The sequence below is a fragment of the Nasonia vitripennis genome, chromosome 3, assembly GCF_009193385.2.
Source record: "Nasonia vitripennis strain AsymCx chromosome 3, Nvit_psr_1.1, whole genome shotgun sequence".
NCBI classification, from domain to species: Eukaryota; Metazoa; Arthropoda; class Insecta; order Hymenoptera; family Pteromalidae; genus Nasonia; species Nasonia vitripennis.
In genome coordinates this window covers 13,348,678-13,373,505 of record NC_045759.1, presented here as the reverse complement: position 1 = coordinate 13,373,505, position 24,828 = coordinate 13,348,678, and the positions used below count along the sequence as shown (strand labels likewise).

The 24,828-nt window shown below is 45.2% G+C and overlaps 1 protein-coding gene across 15 annotated transcripts in view; it reads right to left on the bottom strand.

Moving 5' to 3' along the window:
• Positions 1–1,502: 1,502 nt before the first annotated feature.
• The window catches only part of LOC100116138 (prolyl 4-hydroxylase subunit alpha-1), a 192,769-nt gene continuing 169,443 nt past the window's right edge, over positions 1,503–24,828 (bottom strand). For 11 of the 15 annotated variants that reach the window (XM_031927864.2, XM_032598489.1, XM_031927870.2 and 8 more), the window contains 8 exons: positions 12,770–13,092; positions 10,417–10,587; positions 6,613–6,785; positions 5,872–6,138; positions 4,876–5,100; positions 4,480–4,545; positions 4,219–4,384; positions 1,503–4,112 (listed from right to left, as the gene is read on the bottom strand). In XM_031927864.2, coding sequence (XP_031783724.1) covers positions 4,018–4,112; positions 4,219–4,384; positions 4,480–4,545; positions 4,876–5,100; positions 5,872–6,138; positions 6,613–6,785; positions 10,417–10,587; positions 12,770–13,092 — 1,486 coding nt within the window. In that variant the 3' untranslated portion in view covers positions 1,503–4,017. The remainder of the gene's footprint in view (positions 4,113–4,218; positions 4,385–4,479; positions 4,546–4,875; positions 5,101–5,871; positions 6,139–6,612; positions 6,786–10,416; positions 10,588–12,769; positions 13,093–24,828) is intronic. The other 4 variants (XM_032598493.1, XM_032598490.1, XM_032598494.1 and 1 more) reach the window with 2 other exon arrangements.

Sequence of the window (24,828 nt, the reverse complement as noted above, 5' to 3'; positions counted from 1 at the left end):
TCCTTCTGTGAAGACATACGTGGTATGTGTGTAGCCAGGTATACACGTCCCTCTGCCAGCCTGAATATACGTATAGCAGCGCTTGCCGCATCGATCGCCGAGGATTGTCGAGTTGTTGCTCCGATGGGAGTGTGTTTGTGTGTGTGGGATAGAAGCTGTGGAATTTGAAGTGTGCGTGTGCGTTGAGTTTTCGAACTGGTATGCCGCTCAAGGCTGGATTTCTTCACGAATATACTCGTAAGAGAATGTTCGCGAGATTGGATTCTTGGAAAGATTGTTTGATCCACGGTATATTGCCAAGGCCCTGACTGCACCTGACGCGCATTTACTTGCAACTCTACACATGGAAACTCCCTCCTCTATACGGTCAGCTCGATTGTAATAATTTAGCCCGTCGGACGCAGGAGCAGCAGAAACAGAGAGATACAATCAATCGATCGCCCCTGTAATCCCAATCAGGCGTCCCTTAAAATACGCGCCCCCAGAGAGGGGATTTCATGCGTGTACGTCCTAGCACGTGTGTAACTATACGCATCTAAACTCCAACGTCGTTACATCCTCCCCTTTCATCCAGTAGCGCAGGTATTACAAATCAGCGCAGCCACTTGCGTCCCGCGCGATGTCGCGGAAGACAATGCGCACACCTGCGCACGTCCCGTGTGTGTGTATATATATATATATATATATATATATATATATATATATATATATATATATATATATATATATATATATATATATATACCATCGGCTATATACGTGCGCACCAGGGACACTCTGCTCCCGTCAATGGGGGAATTGCCAAACAGCGGGGCTAATTAGCGCTTAATGGCTTATCTATTATGGGGAAGCCGACGACGGATTCCGTGATTGCCGCGAGGGAAGCGGATTCTCCTCCGGGACTGGGTTTGACCATTTTCTCACACGGCTCCGCGGTGTATTATTACCTTGTAATTGCACCGGGCCTTATTGGGAAAGTTCGAACGAATCCCGTTTGTCGTTGTTGCTGTTATTGTTGTCGTACGTGTCGCTGCGATGCATCCGATGAGACGAGGAGAGCTGTTTGCAGTCGACGGCGTAGGATTGCGTCTGCTGAGTTTGCAACTGTCTAATTTTAATTAGAAGCGAAGAGAGCTTTTTTATCTCGCCGACGGCTGTGTGACGTCGTCGATGAAGTTTAAAGAACTCGTCGCCTGCTGCAGGTGAATGCATGACGCGATGAAGCTAAAAGAAGCGACGCTGCTGTTTTGACGTCAGGATCGCTGCCCGTGGACTATATTTATAAGTATTTGTTATGAAAGAGGAAACGTCGCTGTTATAAATACATACGCCGGCGCATTGGTACATATGGTAATCGATGAGCGCCTGGAAAAACTTTTTCTTCCTCAAGCAAGCGTCTGATTTCAAGGTCGACAGTTGTCCAAAGAAGAATGCCGTGAGCTATTGGTTTAGTGAATTCTACTTTACGCGTGTGTACAATAATCATGGATATACCGATGTTGTTAGTTTAAAGTTTTTATTTTTTCATACAATGTCGAGCTAACAAAAACAAGGCTTAGCAAAATATTGCAAAAGTACAAAGTATACAAAGTATCATAAAAATCATTCCCTACATTATCGACGTATTTTTTATGCGTTCAAATTTATTTTTTTTTTACAAAAGAAGGATAAATATATTGTTAAAGAAAATCATTGCTTTACATGTGATACCGTTTTTTTAACTTCCATCGTTAGTTAGAATGTGTACAGTATATTTCGAGATAATAATATGCGAATTTTAATATGAGGATTATCCTTTTTAAAAAAAATGCACAAAGTATGATCGAAATGCTTCTAAATAAATTGACGGTATATAAGCTCCTTTTCAAATATAGATTCATTTTCCATATTTATCATTGTTATATACTTCAGTAATTGAAATTGATACCTTTAATTCTCTATTTTACACTTCAACAAAGAAGTACAGGTCATTCTATATTTACATATTTGACACTAGTGAAAAATGATTAGTAAATTGATGGTTATTTCAAATAATAGCAATATATGAAAGTATTGTTCTCGCAAATCAGTATACGTTTACAATCTCTAGTTTAAATTTCTTATATTCGATTTTAATTAAATTTTTCAAAGATAGCATTTTAATTGTTAATAAATTTACAATTCCTGTATTCTTTAAGATTAATCACCTTGCATGTACATAAGATATAAGCAAGTATCTCTTTACATATTCTACTTTTTCATTCGATAAAACGAATTTTTCATGTCATGGAAATAATAACGAGATGGGTTATCTGCACGGATGATGTCTTTTGTCAATAGGCCAAAGGATATACGTACGAAATATAAAAGAAACTTATTAGATATATCTTGAAAATGTTTATTCATTATCGACTCGTCACATGTTTTATATTCTAAAGGATTAACGATTTCAACAGACGAGAGCTAATAATTATAAACATTATCTTGATAGTCGATACTATATAGAATTTCAACTGGACTACCAATCATCCATAGCGCTTCCAGAACGAAGCAAACCAGATTATAAGCATCATCACTCATCTCAGTCTCCTCTTTTCCAAAAAATTTTCATTACATCATATTTCATAGTAACTTTGCATCGTAATAAGATGTGAGTATATCAATAACTGATGATAATCGGATGTAAAAACTGGCCTTACTATCTAACTTTGTTCGAATAGAGACTCCAATTATTCAAATGCGATACACTATGTGTTATGCTCTTGTCAAGTATGAGTCCCTACAGCTCAATACAATTTTCGCTAGTTCTCGTAAAAATTTGAATAAACGATGTCCGTGTTTTTAACGAGATATGAAACATACTTTGCATTTTCGCCTTAATAATAATGTCATGTAAAAAAAAGTTTTCCACAAAGTATTAAACGTTAACAGTCTAAATAAATGCTCAAAACTCGTTCTAAATATTGTCCGTTTTGGCAATTGACAAATCATTACAAAATTTACTTATGAAAAGGTTTTGAGTCGGCTAAAGCGTTGTTAAAAATACTGAAACGCGAATTTCTCACTTGTTCCACTGTAGCTACCTTACCGACAGACAATATCGCAGACTGCGAAATAAGCTCTGCTCGCATAGTACAAATCTCACATCTCTGTTTTAATGAATTAATGCAACAGATCGGAAGGAACAAAGTCACTTTTCAATCTTCATATACATCATCATTATATCGTAAGCGCACAATTCATAAGGATTTTTTTTGTTCTCGTATATATCGCTCGAAAGAAACTGTCACCGGCCAACATTAAATTCGTTTTAAGTTCATCAAAGTTCAATAAAACACAGCGACGATTTTCTTTCTCGCGTTAATCGGTAGTATATTCTGGGCAACGCCTCATTAGTCCACCTCGTATAACACTACAGGCAATCGGTCGAGATTTTACAATAGCCTTTTTCCTTTTCTTCTTCTTTTTTAACATTTCGAGTAGAGATATATTAAGTATACAATCTTTTTTTACTCTTTAAAATCTGCGATATCACACACTGCATTCGCGATTGTTTATTGCTAAAAATTCAGCGCCCGGCTAACAGGGCGCTCTCTCTCTCTCTCTCTCTCTCTCTCTCTCTCTCTCTCTCTCTCTCTTTCTCTCTCTCTCTCTGACGATTAATAATCCTCGAGTCGAGTGCATGTATATATAATAATATATTTAACGCAAAAAGAAACAATCGTTGAGTCATTCCTCGTCGTTCTTATCGTCTGGCATCTCTACTCGAGCGCGATTTCTCCGCCAAGCATCCAATCGATCATAGTAAATTTGAATTCGCGAAGTCGACGGAGAAGCCGCGCTCGGCTCGCAACGCATAATATACGCTCCCGTAAAAACTATAATTATTTAATCCTTTGGCTTGACCAACGAGCTATCTATCATTCGCGCCCTTTCGAGGTCGGCGCACAGTGCAACTCGCCGGCTCGATTTGCAATCGGCTTCCTCCCGCTCTTCTGCGTGAACGGAACACGTTTTTATCCGATGGATGGTGTGAGTTTAGTAACGGCCGTCGTCAACATCGGCCGGTTGGTTCTCTAACGTGCAGGGTCTGTGAAATTCTTGGCCTCTCTCGTGCAGCCACTTGTTTGCAACTGAAAGAGTAACGACATTTTAGCGTTGCGTTCATAATAGCGAGTAGTAACGTCGCGATTTAGTCGGGCAGACTTGTTCTTGACGCTAAAAATACATTATCATTACCCCACTTGGATCCAGTTAGTACAGGACACGCAGCGTGTCTCGTCTTGTAGTCACCCTCTCCGTTAGGCTTGAGATTGTACCAGAAAGCAGCGCTGCCTTTCTTCGGCCAAAGGGAAATATTAATCTTCGTAAAAACAGTTCCGCCTCCCTGCTCGACGTCACTCATCTGCAACACAGGAAATTCTGCGCTTTAGAAGAGGCCTCTCCTTGCGCGTAAAAACAAAAAATAGCATAATGCGCTCATCTTGCGCGTCGACTTACATAATACAAAACTGTGGCGATACGGTTGCCGGTGCCCAGGCTCTTGAAAGCGTTCTTCTCCTCCCTCTGAAAGATTAATTAGCGACTCAATTACACGAGCGTGAAAATTAAAATAAAACAAAGATCCGCAGCATTGAAGCGGAGGAAAACCCTTTTCCTCCGTGTTCTAATTAATTAGCAAAGCGAGCGTATCAGGCTCCGAATGCGAGAACAAAATAACGTCGCCGAAGCTCGAATTATAAATATACGGCTGGTACGCCGTCGAGCGCGATAATACTCCCGCGCGCGCGCTCTATGATTAACGATTATCACAGAGGAACAGAGGAACAGAGCAAGAGAGAGAGAGAGAGAGAGAGAGAGAGAGAGAGAGAGAGAGAGAGAGAGAGAGAGACGTACCCTGGCGAAATCGAAGTGGGGCTCGTAATGTCCGCCAATTCCATAATTAACAACCTGGAGCTCCTCGGCAGTCTCGATGCTCATGCTCGTCATGTGCTCGACCCGTTGACTCACTGCCCGCACGTGCTTGTGCTCGTGCTCCTGCAGCCAGGCGCTCTTGCTAATGCGGTAGTTCGCTATTTCCAGCTCGCCGGTCTTGTAGTTCTGCACCGTCGCCCGCTTGAACTGCGAACACAGGGCGGGTATAACGTCAGTCACTTTTTTTTTATCGTCTTCATATAATATGGCATTACGCTTTCTCTTCCGAAGAAATTCGCGGTACGAGCTCTGCGAACGTATATACATAGAGCTTTCGGCCGGGAGAGTAAAATTAAATCGTTCTCAGCAGCCACGCGCGGCAGTTAATAAATTCCCCTCGAACGGGCACTGTTACGTGATTCGCGGGAGCGCTCGGCATGATCTAAAAGGGAGCCGCTGCATAATGGGTCGCGCGTCAGGGAATGTTTGAAAGGAATTTATGTCGTATCGCGGACGAAAATGTTTGTTACGTCAAACTGCCTTTCCGGAGAGATTAATGACGCTCCCTGATTAGCCGCAGGCGCAAAACCGCGGCTGGTTTCCTATTTTTTACCCTGTGAAATGTAACATATATAGTGCAAGGGTTCATGGGTGCGCCATAAACTTACGTACTTCGAATGTAGAGCATAAACCGAGTCCTTTCTTTCTTTCTTTCTTTTTTGTCGGCATCAAAGAACAAAAATTTTTATCCGAAATAAACTTTTTAGTGCAACGCTGCAGTGTACCATAAACTTCGCGTCTCTATATCGCGAAAGTTATATACAGCAGCGAAGGCCGAAGCGAGAAGAGTGATAGGGGTCCTAAATTTTGTTAAAACTTCCGAATTCCCTTGTACAGCGGAAGCCAACCGACTATTTTTTTTTTAAAGCGCGTAACTTTCGAGGGAGCAAAAAAAAGTTTTCGTTGTAAAACGCATACCCTGGGCTGAGCCATCCGCTTGATGGTCTCGATCTCGTCGTCGTAGATGACGTCGTGGTAGATGACGATGCGAGGGTCGAGGTAGGCCTCCTCCTCCTTGAAAGGCGCTATCTTGAGGAAGGGTATGCCTCGGTCGACGTAGCGGCAGCGCAGCTCCTTCTGGATGCTCAGGGGCATCTTGATCTCGCCCCGGCACAGCATCTCGTATCTCTCACGCTCCGTCATCTCGCTCACGCTCTTGATCTTCTTTTCCGTCACAGTGAAGTGCTGGGTATTATTGGTTTGTTAGTCGAGTGTTATAGGTTAGTAGAAATCAAAGTCATGGAAAAACAAATTTACTCTCGTTAATAACTGCATCGATTAAAACTTTGAAGCGATATTTGGAGAAAGCTTGTCGCTAAGTGGAAAACTCGCGACACGGTCAGCCGGCAGTCAAAAAGCACCGACCACTCTGAATAATGATAGAGAGATAAAGCTCGCCGGAACTTTACGACTCCCGGGCTCTAAACAAAGGTATCGCTTAGGCGAAATCCCGAGTTTTAAAATCGAAAATCCGATAAAACGCTCTTTACGCTCGAAAAATGCGGCAGGTTCGTAAAATTTTTACGCTCGCGAAGTATTGGCCTTCTTCGAAATTCGCCCTTGGTGGAATGGATCAAGATTGAAAATCCAATATTCAAAGAACGTATCCCTTAGTCTTTTAGTAATAAAAAAAAAGAAAAGATTTTTCTGAAAACTCACCTGGTCAGCCGCGGGTGTATCCTCGCTGCCGTCCTCGCCGCGTTTCCTTCTGGACTCGTTGGTTCTCTTCTGGATCTCCTCCTGGTAGTAGGCCCGGTTACCAAGAGCTCGCTGGTGGGTCGGCACCAGCTCCAGCAGCTCGTTCGTCATGCTCAGCGCCCTCACCACGTTGCCTGCGCAATATAACGCGACTCCCGTTAATGAAACTCTGTACTTTTTTTACTATCGATGGCTCGATTTGCCCGATTGGCTCGCAGCTGGGTGCACTCGGTCTTGTTTTGACAAATTCAGGGCTAGCGCTGTAATTCTCTTTTTTTGGAGGGACCGCTGATTTATTCGGTATGGAGCGAGATATATCGTCGATTCGGAATTTTGAATTATCGGCGAACGGATCGAAAGAGTCCGCGCAGTAAGGGATCGGGCCGCTTTCCGAGAACAATTCCTATTAGCTCCGAAAATTACGAGCTCCCTCAGTAGATCCAATTGCAAATCCATTAAAGCTTCCTTCTGTTTGCCCGTAGTAAATCACGACTCAAAGTCCGCTGTAATTCCTTCAGAGTTTAAAAAGTTTCGAAGCCTTCGCTCGTCTACCTATACATACAGGGAAAAAAAAGAGAGACTCGCGCGGGAAAAAGTCGAAACACGTAGGAGAGAGCGCGCGGATTTCGTCAAGCCCACGGGGGGTCGCACGTCGTAATGAAATAAATATGATTGGAGTATAACCGCGACGCTGTACGAGATGGGGCTTTGCGAAATTAATAAACGAGAGAAAGTTACGTCGCGTGTCGAGTGAATTTCGTTTGCGTGGCGTCGTCGCGAGTGCAGTACACTTATTTTTAAATGCCCGCGACTGCTGCTATATCATTCAGGAGACGGGAAAATGACGCTGCAGTTATAGCGTAGGCAAACTCGCGCGAGTTTTAATTTTCCACAGATTAAGCAGCGCGAGAGCCGGAATAATCCTCGAAATATAGAGACGGTGCTGACTTTTCGTTGTCGTTTTCGCGCTCGTTAATATGTGCCTGTACGTGTGTCGAACTTGTGGAGAGGAAAGTTCGCGAAAACAATAAGTTTATCATAACAGACTATGCGTAGGCAAATATCCATTATCCTTCGCGCTCCGAAATTACGACGACACAGGAGCATTTACGACGTTTGCTATTCATGAAGTGCCGCGCGCCGCGCGTGAGTTGTAACTTTGAGGGCTGGGGTAAAAGAGAAACGTTGAAATAATCACATAGAAACAGATGGGCGTACGGTGCAGCGGATCTTGAGCTTGAAAGCTCGAGCCGGGGATGAATTTTTCAAGATATTGCGGCCGAACCGCGGATATGAAGAATACAGGAAAGACGTGAAAGCATTGAAATTAGATTCCGCGTTTATTGCTGATAATAGAAGACTAATAAAGATCCATCCCCGGCTTTTAATAACATCCATTACGAACTTCTCGTTTTGTCAGAAAACTTATACACACACTGCACACATACACAGAGTCCCGAGAAAGTTGAAAGTGCAATCGCGCCAAGTATATAATTACGCGGCAAAAGAACGCCGGAAGAAGGCAAAAAGTTTCTCGCAGCAAAAAGATAGACAGACAGTGGCACACAAGTGGGCGAAAGTACAGGGCGCAGCTGCGCGCCTTCGTCCTAAATAATTCAACCGGTTCAATTCGTAATGCAGTTTCCGCTCGGTCAACTGCTGCTCTCTCGCTCTCTCGAGTCCTTTGTCTGGCGAGTCGCACAGGTAGTACTAGGTGCTATACGCGAGCGCAAGATGCCGGCTCTGAATTTTTCATTCGCGTCGCCGAGACCTCGTTAATTATGAACGCACGGAGGTCGGCTTTTTTTTAGGACGACCAGCAGCGAGTGTCTGATATTTGGTGGGAGAGGAAAGGTGTGGAGAGATGACTGATGCGAGAATGGGTTTAGCGGAAGGTTGGCTTTGGAGGCGGTAATGACGAAGAGATAAGGTTTCTGCGGAGGAGGAGGAGAAAGATTGTGAGGTGGAGAGCGCGATGAAAGGACGGCGTTTCATGTCGGAGCTTTCTTTTTTGAGGAGGGAAAGCGGTATGTGCGAAAATGCTTTAGATTGCTCGATATGTCATCTATTGCGCTAAATAGGTATCTCAATATCATTCAACGAAACGTTCGAGTTCGCTCATCATGAACAAATATCTGATTATCCGATCATTCCTTGCATCGCTGAAACAACAACGCATAAACCTCACCCACAGAGCACCGGACGACTCTGATCTCACAGCGCGTCAGCGAAGCAATTCGGAGGAACAACATCTGACTTAATTATCGGCCGGCTTAATTAGATTTTTCCCAGCGCAAAGGCGCTTGGATATAACGCGGTTAATTCTATTTCGCCTTTCGGCTCTCTCTAATTGTTCTTCCGTCAGCTAGCTCGCGCATCTGTTGTCTCTTTGTCTTCTCCTACACAAGCTGCACACGTACACTTCGGCTGCAGTAATTGCATTCGCCTCGCGCGTCTGTTTCTCCTCTCTCGTTTTTTCGGCGCTCTTGTTTATACCCACGACGCGCGCGCGTGCGCGCGCATCTACGCAGCCCAATAAAACACTCGGCCGCGGCGCTTGTATATTTAACCGTCGCTTTTTTTCGCCCCTCCCTGTAGTTGTCCTATACTCGCGCGGTTCTCTCGATCCGGTTCTAAAACATTTAAGCCAAACATTTACACTTCTTTTTCTTGCTCCTTTTCTCACAGCGCCGCCGGGATAGTATAGAAGGAATTGCTCGCTCGTACCTTTTCTTTCTTCCTATTCTTCCTATTACCCCCTGTGCGCGTTCGATCTCATTTTCTCGCGACGTTCGCTTTCTTTTAGCCGCTCCTCCTTTTGTATTGCGGCGATCGATCCCTCTCGGCCGCTATCTCGTGGATTCTTCAATCTTTCCGTTTTATTTCGCCGAATTAAGATGCCGGGGAAAATTCATATTATCGAGGCATTTTCGAGCGATTGAAAAGCGATCGTTTATCGTCGAGAGGAGTATATCGAGGAGGCAATTAATTTTTTGCAACGACGAAAGCTTTGGAAATGCAAAATTCGTTATCGCCTTGGAAACCGCGTAATCCCGTATAAAGCTTTATAGTTCCCTCATCGAATTCTCGCGTCCAAACTCACTTTGCGCTGCGGCGATTTTCCCGGCGAAGATGTACTCCTTTCTTCGACCACGAGCTCGCCTCTATATACAGGTATACCCTCACACACGGCTCTTTTCTTTTTAAATTCATGTTTTTGTAGCCCGCGCGAGTGTACGCGACGTTATAGATTTTATGGCTCGGCCGGGCCGTGATTTATACCGGGACGTTTGTTCGCTGTTTTTTTTTATTTTGTCGGAAGCACCGGTATAAACTTCAGCCAGCGCGTATATATGTATATTTTTCGCTTTTACTGCTTTGCAAAGAGTCTCTCCAAAAGACATACCGCGCTCTCGCTGCGTTGGAATATTTATTGTGAATTTCGAATACTCGCTCGGGTGTATAGAACGTTTTGCGCGCGCGATTTAAACAAAACACTATAGTAGTATAGAGTGCGTATATATGCAAGTTTGTGTATAAATATCCGCGATGCAGCGATCGAATATATCCGAAACGCCTGGACCGTAAAATCGAAGCTAACAGCTGCCGAGGATATATACGCGAGATCTGTCGACGCGTCAAATTTCGCGATCATGACGCCCAGCAGCAGATCCCAAAGTTTTCGGCTTGTTGCTCAGAGCGCGTCGATGTCTCGTGTGTAATACTTATATTGAAAACATACTATGTGAAGAAAAAAGGAATTACCTTGCATGTAGGTGGAGAAGGCCAGGTACTCGAGTATGTCTGGCTTGGAGATGGTCGTACGGTTACTGCTCTCCTCCTGCAGACGATCCATCGCCTCCTGCATCCACAGCACCGTGTGGTAATAGTCGCCGTTGTTGTAGGACTGCCTACCGAGCTCGAAGCAGTCGCCCGCTAAACGTGTACGAAAAGCGGAACGTCAGTTACACTATACTGCCTGTATACTGTATACGTATATATGCGTGTAACTATAACAATAGACTGCCAGCGTATGGACTTAATGGGCTGATGGGCTTTTCCGAGCGCACAGCCCTTACTTCGCACCATCGGCATTATGCGCGAAATTCCGGCTTGAGTTATATGGGCTTGCAGAGATGAAGATGCGTTTATCGATAAGGACTTTTATATAGGATCTTTGCTTTTTAGAGCGCCGAATGATTAATTAGCTGCCGATTTTAAAAATGTAATTGTGTTTTCGTAGTATAAGAAATGCAAAGGCGATTGCGTACGAAACGCAATAATCGGATTTGCGTTTTAAGCCGATTTCACTCACACGGAATTATAATTCCACGTTAGAGGAAAAACTCTGCGCAAACCCATTAGTTCTCTCGTCATAATCAATTCACGCGCTCTCATGCACGCGTAAGATAATTATAAAACTCAACGATCAATCGCGCGAGCCTCTTTACACTTTGACCGCTCGATTTAAAAAACCGTTCAAAGCGCGGAGCGAGAGCCATAGCTCGCGTTATTCAAATAATCACTTCATTATCGACGCGACTCCAAATAGAGAGATAGAGAGAGAGAGAGAGCGGGCTTTTTAAACGAATCGCAATTATGTTTCAATTAACGCGGAATAACGCCTCTACGCGTCGCTCTTCCCCTCTCGGCACACACACATGGTATACGTATACATATGTATGCAACAATCTCACGCCTGAAAAGCAAACAAGCGCACGCCAGCAGCGAGAGTTTGAAGAGAGTTTTTCATCAAGCTCTCTCTCTCTCTCTCTCTCTCTCTCTCTCTCTCTCTCTCTCTTCGTTATATTCGGAATTTCACGCGCTGCATTTTATAAGTTCGTTTAGCGAAGCTATTTGCCCGTCGCTTTGACGGCAATATATATATATATATATATATATATATATATATATATACATATATATATATATACAGCGCGTCCCGGGCAAGCTTTTTAAAAAACGCGAGAATGGATTAAATTGCGTTAAAGCGGACTTGAGATCTCTCTCTATCTCTCTCTCGCTTTTTTTTATACATGAGTATTCGCTTTTTTCGACTGTAGAGATCGCGGCGGATAGTTGTTGAAATCCCATGCCGACGACGATGAGCGTATTATAATGTATATGAACTTTTTTTTTCAAATGAAAAGCGTGATTGTTTTATCCGTCAAAGGGTATATAACTCTTTGAAACATTCATGCAAAAAGGCGAGTGATATAACGCGCGCTTTTGCGCTATACGAAATAATAACGACTAAAAATGTCGAGTATAAAATGAATATTTGGCAAAATTCGTTTCGATGCATAGTTAATATCAATAAAATGTTATATTCATACTTCGATTGAAATTAATACGCGTTGTTGCGTGGACACGTTGAATTCTCATTGCGGACATGGTGTTTTAACGTAAAATTGTGATTATCTACATTTTATGTTAAAAAATAGCACCGAATTATACATCAGCGTAAGTATATTCGAGTCTCCTCGCTAATTGAATACACAGTCCAAAAAATATCTCTTTTAAAAAGCGCAGTGGTGGACCAAGCGGCTGGAAATAAGTTAGTTTTAAATATACAATGACTCGCGGAATTGGCGAATCTCGTCGTACGTATACGTTTTTGCGTAATTCTCTTCTCTTCACTCCCAGCTCTTTCTCTTTCTCTCTCTCTCTCTCTCTCTCTCTCTCTCTCTCTCTCTCTCTCTCGGGACTTTTTAATCAACATCAATTCAGCCCACCGAGAGTTTTCCAGGGACGCAAATTAACTCGAACACCGGACATCGGAATCGCGCGCGAGCGAGAAGTACATCAGAGGAAAACAGACTCGCCGATAGAGGACGGAATTAAACCGCGAAAATACGTCGTTCAGACCCGCCGACGAGCTGCGCGAGAGTAGGCAGTGCGGTTGCGGTGTAATGAAAGTTCGCGGCGCTAATGGGCGCGGAATTTGACGCGGAAAAAGTGGATCGTATACGCGATGCGCGCTCGATATTGCGCCGCGTCGGGAGAAAGAATTTCCAGGGTGTAGATCAGTTTAGAAAGTTCGCTAACTGTGCAAACTCGTTGGCGGGAAATTCGAAATGGAATAATGGCATGTGCCTGCAGACGTTAATATACCAACCGGAGAGTCCGGTGCTGTACTGGACGCCGTTGAGGACGCCCCTGGCAACCTGAGCCGTCTCGAGCTTGTAAGTATCCTGTAGCCTCATTAGCGCGACCGCCGCCCCATTGAGATCCTCCTCGGTCGGGAATTTCAGGTCGCTGCGCGAGCTCGTGATGTTGGCCACGAAAGCCTTGCCGACGTCCTCGGTGATGAGCTCCTCGACCCTGCGCCAATCGGTCGTCAGCCGCTTCACAAGCAGATAAGCGTTTATCGGGTTCGACAGGTACTGCTGGATGTTGCGCGAGGCCTCCTCGTGTTCCCGGGCGTAATCCTCCACGTTTCTGTGAACAGGTGCGCGTCATACAACCCTTTAGACCACATACTCCGTGTTGCATAATATGTTCACGCGCACAATACACACACACGCACACACACACATACAGCATACGTATACGCGAGAGAGGCTTTGCCAAACCGCCGGCGCCGTGTCCTTACGAGCGACTGAATCTGTCTTGCTTAAGCCGAGGCGACGACGGGCTGGCTGTTTGTTTGCTCGCAGCAGTGCTAGGTGTGAATGCCGCACCCTCTCGATGCATATACACGCGTATTTGCATGAGAGAAGCAGGAGGGATACGGCTTTTGCCCGGGCGCACGTGCGTTTCGACCACCGGCTGCGGCTCTAGCGGCGGAAACGGGGCTTCATCGTTTCGCGATCAATTAATTTGGGCTACACTCTGACGTGATATGTGGCCGCAGCGAATCCGAGATCCAGGACGGTGTTAATCATTAGGAGAACCCCCCCCCCCCCCCTCTATTGACGGTTATTTGCGCATAATATGCTCGTGCAGCGCAATTGGATATTCGCGAGCTTTTCCGCGTGCGTGTATTGAGGCAAGCTTTGATGCTCGTTCTCGGAATCGTTTTTGCCTTGTGAAGGAAAATCTAGCCTGCGAATTTGCGCTTTGAACCAGCAGAGCTTGGAAAATATTATATTTCAACGTTATGGCGCGGAGGATTGGACGAAAGCCTTTGAATAGCACGCTTATTAGTGTAATAATGATAATTTCTAATGCAGGTGAAAGAAATCTGATATTAGAGCGATATCGCGATGTACAGAAAATTCACGCGTTTCCCGACAGCGAGTTGGCGCCGACAAACGAGCGCAACTTATATACCGAACTCGCTCTGTCTTTCAAAGTAAACGATACTCCCCCGCTACACAGCCCCAGGGCATATCCCAGCCCCGGTGCTTTGTTGTCCCTCGCGTCGTCATTACTTAATTAAACACCAGCCGCATATAAGTTCGCGACTAATTAATCAAGCCGCCGCATCTCAAAAACGGCTCATTACAAGCTATACTCCGCCGGTGTATTATAACGAGACGACGACGCTTCGGCTGCGATTATCCCACTAAATCAGAAGTTTACGTATCGTTTATTAACGCACTCGCGCTCTCGTGATAGCCGAGAGAGAGCCCGCAGTTATTTAGCCGCGCGATAGCGCAACGGCTCATTAATATTTAATTGTCAGCGTTATAGCGCGGCTCATTGGGAATCGGCTCGCTGCTGCCGCTATACACACGACTAATAATTTATCGGACGATTCGGGAGGGACTGCTTTTGCCCTGTGTATATAGTCCCGCGTGGCCACTCGTTATTGTGCACGCGTTGCGCATCGGGGATGTGTGCGGCGAGAAGCCGACGGTGTAAACTTCCGACTCTCGACGAGCTGTGCGCCGGAGATACGATTTGCGATATACTCGCGCGGGCTGTTTGTATTGGCTATGTTTATTGGGGAGGTGACGTATATACGTGCTAGCGAGCGAAATTATTTCTGATGGCTGATGCTTTTTGTATAGAACCGATGAAATAATTTCTGATCAGCCGAAATTCGCTGGGTTATTGAATTTTAGACCGGTACGAGGAATCGAGCTGAAATATTGAAAATCATCAGAGATCGCGAGCAGCGCTTCGTTTATGACGCATCGCGCGCGTTTTATTATTTTTTATTCGCTTATAATTTTAATGCGTGCGCGCGAGAGAGAGAGAGAGAGAGAGAGAGAGTGTGTGTGGACGCCGAACGAATAAATAATTCTTTGATATAAAATTCTAATTTATTCGTACGCCAGCTGAATTTGCATTCGTTCTCGTTGCCTTTTCAATTTGGCCGTATTTTTTTCAATCAAGAATTCATCATGTCGCGTTTAATTAATTGAACATCGGAAGCAAAGCCATGTTCGTCAATCACAATCAGCTGCGTCGATCAAGAATAAACATAGTTATCATTACGAAAATACCAAATCCCAGCGGAGCTTGCCTAATTATTTACAACTCTCGCGGGCGAAGCGAATTCCCAGAACGATCGAGCGAACCTATAACCGCATTTCAATCGAGCGGTCAAAAATTGTTTCCTTCGTTCCATCAGCCATCGCCGACTGCGCAGTTCATATCGCTTTTCTCTCTCTCTCTCTCTCTCTCTCTCTCTCTCTCTCTCTCTCTCTCTCTCTCTCTCTCTCTCCAGCCGCAGAGCTAGATATACAGTTTCGAATTAAATTGTCATTTCCCATCAGCCGTCCAAAGTCAATCCGGTGATATTTCGCGCGGACTATACCTACTCTACCCGGTCGTCTTGTAAAAAAAGAGTAGAGGAGAACTTTATTTTTCGCTTCGATCGCGCGCATTATGATATAGATAGCATATAGCACGTGACGTGGACCCTAAGAGCTTGAAGTGCGACTAAAAGGATGGACCAAAAAGGACTTTTTATTTGGAGAGGAATATAAGCTGCGAGTGATGATATATAAATGTTTCTGATGGATGATAATCAATTCGAACTAAGGTATCGTGGAATAAGGTTTTTTGCGGAATTATAATTACATTATTCGACGCTTAATTGAAATGCGAGTTGCCTCGTGGCTTTCGATTCCACGCGAAATGGACTGCGAAATACATATTTTCAATCTACTTATTTGTTCTGGCAGAAAATAAACTATTTAATGTTAAGTAGAGAAATTATGGCCGCATTGTATAATTTACTCACAAACCAGTTTACGTTGGCGAACTTTTTCACGAAAAAAAAATTATAATTATATAATCCAACGGAATTGTTTCCAATCCCAGGAAACAATGTTCTCCATGCATATCAAAAAAATAAATATACTATATATGGAATATGAAAGTTTCCTTGGATGCGTAATTTTTTTTTAATGAAACAGCTATAGAAAATACCGGTTATTAAAAAATCCACGTATAAAGAGCTAATGTTTGAATTTTCCATCGTAGATTTTTTCTCGAAAAATGACGCTACTATAACGGAGTAATAATCTTGATGAAACATTTTTTCAGTGCATATACAGAATATTTCAAAAGAATTCATTCATACATTTCTACGCCGGACAACCTTCTATATACCCGCACATACAGCACGATCAGCACAATTTAGAAAATTGAACTGCTCCGGTATAGCACCTCCAAAAGTCAGCAACCAGACGACCCATACATCTCTCTCTCTCTCTCTCTCTCTCTGCCATGGCCCCTCCGCGCGAAATTACGCATTCAGCACTGGTCCTAATCTCTCCGATATCAACCAATCCCGCAAACTACAGCTATAGGCTCCATCGCAAAAACAAAGAGTCGACTGAACGAGATCGAATTCCACGAGCGCAGCTCCTCCGCACAAAACGATCGCGGCTAATATGCGAAAAAGGCCATCGCGACCCTTCTCACGCGCATAGAACATACACACACACACACACACACACACACACATAGACATGGAGCGCTTTTTATCCGTTTAACTCGAGGGCTCGCTCGCTTCCTTTCTCACTCGCTCCATTATTTTAATTGCTACCATCAGCGTAACGACTTTTGGCCGGGACCCCGCGGGGGAGACATTATTGCCAGGGCTTCAAAGGGGTCGCGCGTGCGAGTCGATCTTTGCAATCGCAAAAAGTGCATGTGCGCCTGCAGAGTGAAGAGCCGCGCTGCAGTCCCGCGGAGAAATTCGGATCGTTCAATTGGATTATGGCGCGACGAGAAGGAGAGATAAGGTAGTTGGAATTAGGTTGCTGATGCCAGGGCTGCGCCGAGAGCGAGACTCGAGACTCGAGAGAGAGAGAGAGAGAGAGAGAGAGAGAGAGAGAGAGAGAGAGAGAGAGAGAGAGGTCTTGTGGGACTTCGGCTGGATTAGTGTGTTCGGGTAAGTGATATTTCGATGGGCCGTTATCTGTATAACGCTCGGCGGGATTTGTTCTACTTTGTTTGGAATGACCGAGGAAATGTATTATCATAATGGGGTTTCGCAATCAGAGGCCGTAAAAGCTGGCTTATGCTGATGCGCTGCACGGACGTTTTATTCGCCCGTGTGTATAAAGCTATGAAATTTAATGCGGCGTTGAACAATGGATTCGAGATATAAATTGCGCAACGCAGCGGTAGAACACATGGTCAGATTTTAGAATTTAATCTGTAGCGAATAAACAAAAACATATAAATAAAGTCGCATCATAGCGACAAAACGAACAGCACCGAGACAACTCGATCAAACATTTATTCGGACGCGTGTACGCGCCCAAGACATGTTCAAGATTTATATTTATCTATAATCCCCGCCGACGGAAGCTCCTATCCGGTCTCCAACAATACGGGCGGAAAAATTTCACCGTGCGCGAAAGAAGCGCCGAGAGGTGTACAAAGGAACAGCGGAGGGAGCAAAATGGAGATAGAGAGAAAGAGGAAAGAGGATGAGCGGATATAACCGTCGCGCAGGATATTGTCTGATCGGCTTTGGGTGTCATTCGGCCGATGAAAACTACCGCGCGCGCGCTCGGCTATTTGGAAAATCGCTTGGCCGTGCCGTTTAAAAGCTGCTGGCGTTCTCCTCCTCTAATTCGTTTCATAAAATGACGCTGGAAAATAGGGGAGAGATTTTTTTACGCTGTACGCTCGAGCGTGTACGGAATTAAGCGTGGGGAATTAGCTTTAGACTAATCGCTTTGCTTTAATTCGAATGTTTTTTTTTTATAGGAGAGGGTATTCGAGGATTGCCAGTCGTGAGATCATTTAGTTATAAGTACGCATAAATTTCCGTCGCAAGTCTCTATGAAAGTACTTCGATTATGCATCGGATGGCTATTTCGAAATGCAAGTCCGTTGAAAGTATCAATTATGAGTGCTATGCATAAGTCAGCGACGGTTTTTATTGAATTTACTGCGCTAAGCGCAGAAGCGATTTCAATTTATTCCTGACATCCCATTGTATAGTTAACGATTCACATAAAATCTCAAGCTTCTGCGATCGGCCTTTTCCTCCGTAATGTAAATTTTAATCAGTTTTAACTTCATTCGAAGCGTATGAGAGATTCATGCTATACCTGCCGCGAGAACAGAAGCTTTATTATGCTTGATTTCGTATTCGAGCGCCGAGTGAATGATTAACAATCCAAAGCAACATCAGGAAGCCGTTATTATTATTTCTAACGCAATAACAAAATTCACGCGACAGCAGTGACAAATAAACCCGCTTAATCAACTCCAATACTCGACAATAAGAGCACACACTTCAGCCATAAAAATCGCAATAATTAAAAGCATGAAAAAAAAACACAAAACACCTCCGCAGCCAGACGGGTATCCAGGTGCGCGCGATCCGGACTACGTGAGAGAAAAAAATCGCAATACAGGGTTTTCAATTTTTTTTCCTCTGCAGCTGCAGTGCAGCCATCGTACAAAAGTGAAAAAAGTCTCTTCCTCGTGCGCGTGCAACAGTAGCGGCAGCAGCAACAGAAACGATAAGAAAAGCGATTTAGAGAGACCGAGTATTATAGAAGTAGAGCGCGCGCGAGCGGATATAACTGGGAAATAGGAAATGCGCCGCCGCGCGTACGTACGTCGGTTGAATCGCCGTAGATTATCGAGAGCTACGGCCATTCTTCCTGCTACTTGCACCAACCCCTATATATATACACATATAACTGTATACACACACGTAAAAGACGACGCTTGTATATCTCCAAGAGCCTACGCGAGAGCGTCACGTGCAAGATCCGCCGCAAGCCTTTTTTCTCTCTCTATCTCGGGGCGCTCTCTTTCTCTCTCCTTTTTTATTATTTTTCCGCGGGGGCAGCAACGACTCGCCGGGCTTTTATTGACCCTAAAAAGGGCGAGATTCACGGGGTGCAGTGTATACGCGCGTTTTCTTGTTTTTTCCTCTTCGCTTTTCTTCCGCGAATGCTGATGAATTCCACGCGAGGGTTGCAGGTGTATACACGTATACGTGAAACACGTCGGCGGCGAGATAAGCAGGTGCCGCGCGCCGTAAAAAGTTTAGTAAATGGATTTGAGGAAAGGAATTCCGTCTCGTCGAGGATTTTCTATCTCTCTCTCTCTCTCTCTCTCTCTCTCTCTCTCTCTCTCTCTCTCTCTCTCTCTCTCTCTCTCTCTCTTTCCCCCTGAATATGGTGATACTTTTTTCGGCTGTCTCATGGCTGCGGATTCCCAGAGATTCGCTTTTTCGGTGTACGGAAAGGGAGGAAAAAGAGCCGAGCAGGAGAATATCTAACTATATGTATACCGAATCGATTCCCGCGAGCGTCACGTAGCAATTATAACGGCGAGCTTTTTAACGAAGGCCGGCTATATCAGTGCGCTTTCCATCTCGGCGACTCTCTCCTTATCTCCCTTTTAATTTTTCCGGAGCTGATGGGGGTCTGTGTGTATACTCGCGCGCGACGAGGCTAAATCAAGATTTAATCGAATAATTCGCTCGGGATCTAATGGCGCGGAATAATACGAAGGACCTCCCGAGGTGCGCCCCGAGACGTGTAGGATCGTCGTATACCGGCGAGTGATCCTTGCCGAGCTGGGTATACATATACCTATACGGTCAGACCGAACTGCCGTAACGAGTGGGAGGTGAGATTGCGAGGCTGTTTTTTTGCTCGGTCGGAGGATCTGGTTTGCTGATTAATTTTTTAAGGGCCGCTCGGGTATAAATCGATTCGCTTCATTGCCAGTGTTTACGGCGCTCCCGACACGACGCGGATTTTTCCACTTGAATTATGCATACACGTATGCGCGGACGTGCGAGTAGTTTGATTAAACAATCCAAAGTTTCGAGCATAGTGCGCAATTTAATTAGAGCAGCAGCAGCAGCAGCAGCGGAGGCACCGCTGGGAAAACGCGTATGTTTACGGAAGATAATTACACGAGTGCTCTCTCTCCCATACTGCTTGGTATTCCGGCTATGGCCGTCTGCGGGGGGAACAAAAGAGATTAACGAAAGACTCGCGCGCGCGGCGCATATTGTGCGTCAAACCGAGCCGCTTTGTGCGCGATCGTCGAGCCGTGCCGTTTAATTATCACGTGCTCCTCAGCTTTGCCCACGTCGTGATAATCCCTCGTATTTTCATGCGCGAGACGCGCGTCTGACCAAACACGACCACTTCCACTTATAATTCCATTGCAAGGAGAAACAGCCCGTTGGTAATGGGCACAATAGCTCGAGACAAAATCCACAAACAAACTCGAATGATCGGGTGCACAATCGGGGGACGAATCGATCTCGGAAGCACTTAGTCGGCCGTGTAATTAGAGCCGAGGTAAGTATATACACACTGCATTGTATACAGGCGGCTCCGCACCTTCGTGGCTTTAGAGCGTCTATACGCGACGGCTCTAAGCGATTCTCCACTTGGCCGACGTCGGCTACAGCAGGAAACTCATTGAACAACTTCGGCAATAAAAGAGAGCGAGTAAGTCTCTCGCTCTCGGGCCGGGAGATTGCTTGCACCTGATTGAGTGATTTATCCGATACCTAAGCCGGATTAGGACTCTCTCTCTCTCTCTCTCTCTCTCTCTCTCTCTCTCTCTCTCTCTCGCGCGCGCGCGCCAAGCGAGTGAATAATTTATGGCGGAACCGCGCGCGTGCTCGCAGAAGTGTGCGCGTGATACCGTAACCGGATCGGATTCGACTGCTGCTCTTGTATTATTAATCGCCTATACGATTATTTCGACTTTTCGCCGGCGATTGAATGAGTTATACGAGAAACTTTTTCATTTTCAAGAGTTTCTTTGAAGTCGCAAACTCGAAGCTTTATCGATTCGAAGTCGCTGCAGTCGTCGGTTCATTTCTTACACGGCGGAGTTGGTTGCATCGGCGAGCGATATAAAGTATAAGGCGCATAAAGGAACTGCGGAAAACGCCACGCGCCTATCGATGCGAGAGTTCAAAGCGCGCGGCATAATGGACGCGTTTGAAATTCATGAGCCTTGCGCGCGACGTGGGTATGAAACATCAACGCAGCGCTTAATTAAAAAGTATAATAGCCGCGTGTACAGTCGGAGAATTTTTCATCTTTTTTTTTAATAACAACCTCTCGCGGCTTTTTCACGCGCGCAATGAAAGATAATAACGAAGGAAGAAGTCGTAACTCGCGCAGCCCGTATTTTTAAACTATCGAGTCGGTGCAGAACGCAGCGGTTGTAAAAGAAAAGCTCATGATCTCTCGGAAGCTTAGCGGTGTCTCTCTCCCTCTTCGAAAATTATCCTGCAGCTCTCCCTCCCTCTCTCTCTCTCTCTCTCTCTCTCTCTCTCTCTCTCTCTCTCTCTCTCTCTCTGTGCACTGGTGAAAAATTAATCAGTAAGGACTTAGTGCTATATAATACCCTTGCCAGTGGCAATAAACGCTTCAATTAAAAGCGGACCCTGCCGAACACTCTCTCGTCTTATAATATAGACATAAGCGCGATGCGCTCACTCCATTATAGGGAGGGAGCTGGCCGAGTGTAATGCCCTTATATTATCGGCGTGAGTCCGCGCGCGGGGCAGCCTTCGCTCGAATATCGATCCACCGCGGTGCTGTGGCGCGATCTCTCAAGGAGGGGACATGGGCAAATTTTGCCGAACCTGCTAGCTGTGTGCGCGTTTGGAGAAGAGCGTTGTATACAGACGAGGCAGTAGTGCATTGCAGCTTCGAAGATACAATGAAATTTCATCAATGTACGAAGCAACACCTTCGCGGTAAAATTGAAGCGCAACTGCAGCGGAAAGCAGAGCTACTCAACAATCAGAGAACGGATTCTACCTGTAACTCGGCGAAGCGACCGCTGTAATCTCGTAAAAACTAGACGACCTTCGAACGAAGAGTCTCGAGCTGCGCAACACCGGCTATTGTGTGCAGCATCTCGGCGGTGAACCTCCCCTTTCTCTCAACTTCAACGCAGCCCTTGGTCCGCCTCGACGTTAAAGCACCCTCGATGCTGATAGTCGGCTACCTGCGCTCGAGTGCGCATCTCAGGGGCTGAGTCTCGATGTATAATGCCGCGCGCAACGCGCTGCATTTATAGTTCTTTATTCACGCGCTACGCTGAAACTCCGCGATTGTATCAATTTGCCCGGGGGTTTCGGTTAGCGCTAATTATTGTAGGAGGGGTGGTAACGATGTAATTAGCGAGTCGGCTTTTTTGCGAGCATCAGGTGTGGAATAATGGATTATTGCGAGCGGAGAAAGCTGTTTTCTCGTTAAAAGTTGGGGCTGCTGCTCTAGCGAGTTCGTGGTTTTCGATGCGAGAGCCGTTGTGCCTTTTTTTGCACCGCGGGGATAATTGTTTTGGGCTTGTGTTAGGATGTGATAAGGAAAGAACGATGGGCTTGGGGGTTGGAGGTTGGACAAGGGAAGAGGATACGGAAAAAATTTACCATTACATGTGCGAAAGCTTATTTGCTACATACTGCGTTGGTGTCCGGTTACTAATTAAAAGCAAAGGACATATATGTTTCACGATGGATACACGAGCCCTTTTGATTGCTGCGCGATTGGATGACAAAGGGATCGAAATAGTTACAACTTGAACATTATTGTTCTTCTTCTATTTCCCGAGAATACGATCACAATATTGACATTTTCTCTCGTAGCTTCGATAGAAAAATACACTTTTCGGATAACAAAATTGCTATACAGAACAGAAAAATGAAAAAGAAAGCCTCTAACCTTCCCAATATAACTTTTGGCAATTCAAACAAAAATATAGACACCGCACAGAACTGACCGACAAGCCTCTCGCATCCGCGACGACATGTCTCGCTCGCTCGAGTGGCTCGTTAAAAATTTCACGCAGCCAAGTAAGTACAGCATTATATGAAATATACTCGAGCTCCGCGGCCCTTCTCTCCTCCTCTCCTCTCCTCTCTGCCTCGTCGTCGCAGGCAGGCAGGCAGGCAATATCCCGAGGGCTCGCTTGGGGGCGAGCGCCGGCATTGTGCTGCCCCCTTGGGGAGCCGCACAATGGCCCCCGCGTACCCTTATCCGATCTGTAAATCGTGCCTTTTGTCGACGACTGTCCGCGGGGCTGTGCTGTGTAGCCGTATGATAATCGCGGCGCCGAAGTCTAATCGCTCGATTATTAAAGTTGCAGCGAGCTGGAGCGAGGGACGACTATAATGACGAGAAGCTCCGGACGATCGAGGAGAACTTTTCGCTTTTCGGGGGTGTCATTGCTCTTTTCATCGCAATTGAATCTCTGCGAATATTATATAATATATACGTATAAATCTTAGTCGTTATTTTGCAAAGAAATAAAGAGTTATATATATATATATATATATATATATATATATATATATATATATATATATATATATATATATATATATATATATATATATATATATATATATAACGCCTCGCAGGGCAAGCCCGCGCGTCATGAATATTCCTGCGCGCGGCAGCCTCAGGACTGCCAAAATAGCCCGCGCGCAATATTCTCTCCTGGACGGCGCAAAAAGCGTACGGCCCAATCAATAAGCCATCATCCATAATCAAACGCTCGTCAAATCTCGCCGGTGGCGAGCGATATCGCTGCGTAGGTATACGAACGCTTCGGCATCTATATGTATACCTATATATACACAGGATCGCGCTCAGGGCGGCCGAAAATCCATTAAACCCGAATTCCGCGCGAATCCCGCATATAATAAGGGATCGCCGTATAATCTCGCCTTAAACCGTCTACCGGCCTATCGATGCCCCTATTATATATCGCTCGTATCACGTCATCGCATTGTTGCTCACGTATATATACCTATGTGCTGGGCAAGCGAGGGTAGACGCAATATATCGGAATGAAAGCGTCTGCTCTCGACGAGCGCCGGTGAAGAAAATGAGGCTACACGGCGCAATTGGCATAAAAGTGCTCAACGCGGGAGATTTCGTTGGAGCGCGTCTATATCGAAGCGAAATTGACTATACGCGCAGTCGCCATCAGTTATTTACATATTTTTCAAATGTGAAATTAACAATCCGCGCGGGGGCTATTTCGAATTTGCGTCCGGATTTTAATTGCGTACCTTCACTGCGCGCGTTGATTACCGCCATGTATTGCAGTGTGTGATTATTTTGGGCAAAGTGGAAATTTGTGTAACGCGCTCGCGTGTGTATGATATAAATTTGATGATGACGCGCGTAATCCGTCTATTCGGCCTTGTGCGACGTACGCGAATTTCCGACTTGTTTATACATATACATGTGAAAATAGTTCGGCGATGTTAATTTGAAACGTATGTACATACATATAATAATTCCCATCGGCGATCGGACTATTAATCATCGACGCACTAATCATATTATATCCACAATATGGAAATTTCGCGGCCGAGATAACAAAGCCGCTTCATAGCCGTCACTCCCAGCCACTAATTACAACATTGTTAACAGCCCCAACGTATGATCGACGCGCATTATTATCAAAGCACATCGTCACACATATCCTCTCGTGTACACACCGCCACTATGCGCTACACCACGCGATTAATTAGACTCTCGCAGATCAGCGCGTCCAATATATTAGAAGCTCGAAGCAGAATTACACTCGTTGTCGTCGCATCTTCGCCTTGTGTGTGTGCGGTACGGCATACTATGCGCAGGTGCCTATTATCCTGCGGCCCGCAGGTGCACCTGGTTAAGCGAACGACTGCTGTATTATAGCTGTATATGTATATAGGTATATAGGCGATCGAGAGCGAAGAGGAAATACGTGTAGTCGTTATACGAGCCAGGCGCTGAATGGACGTGAATGGCAGCG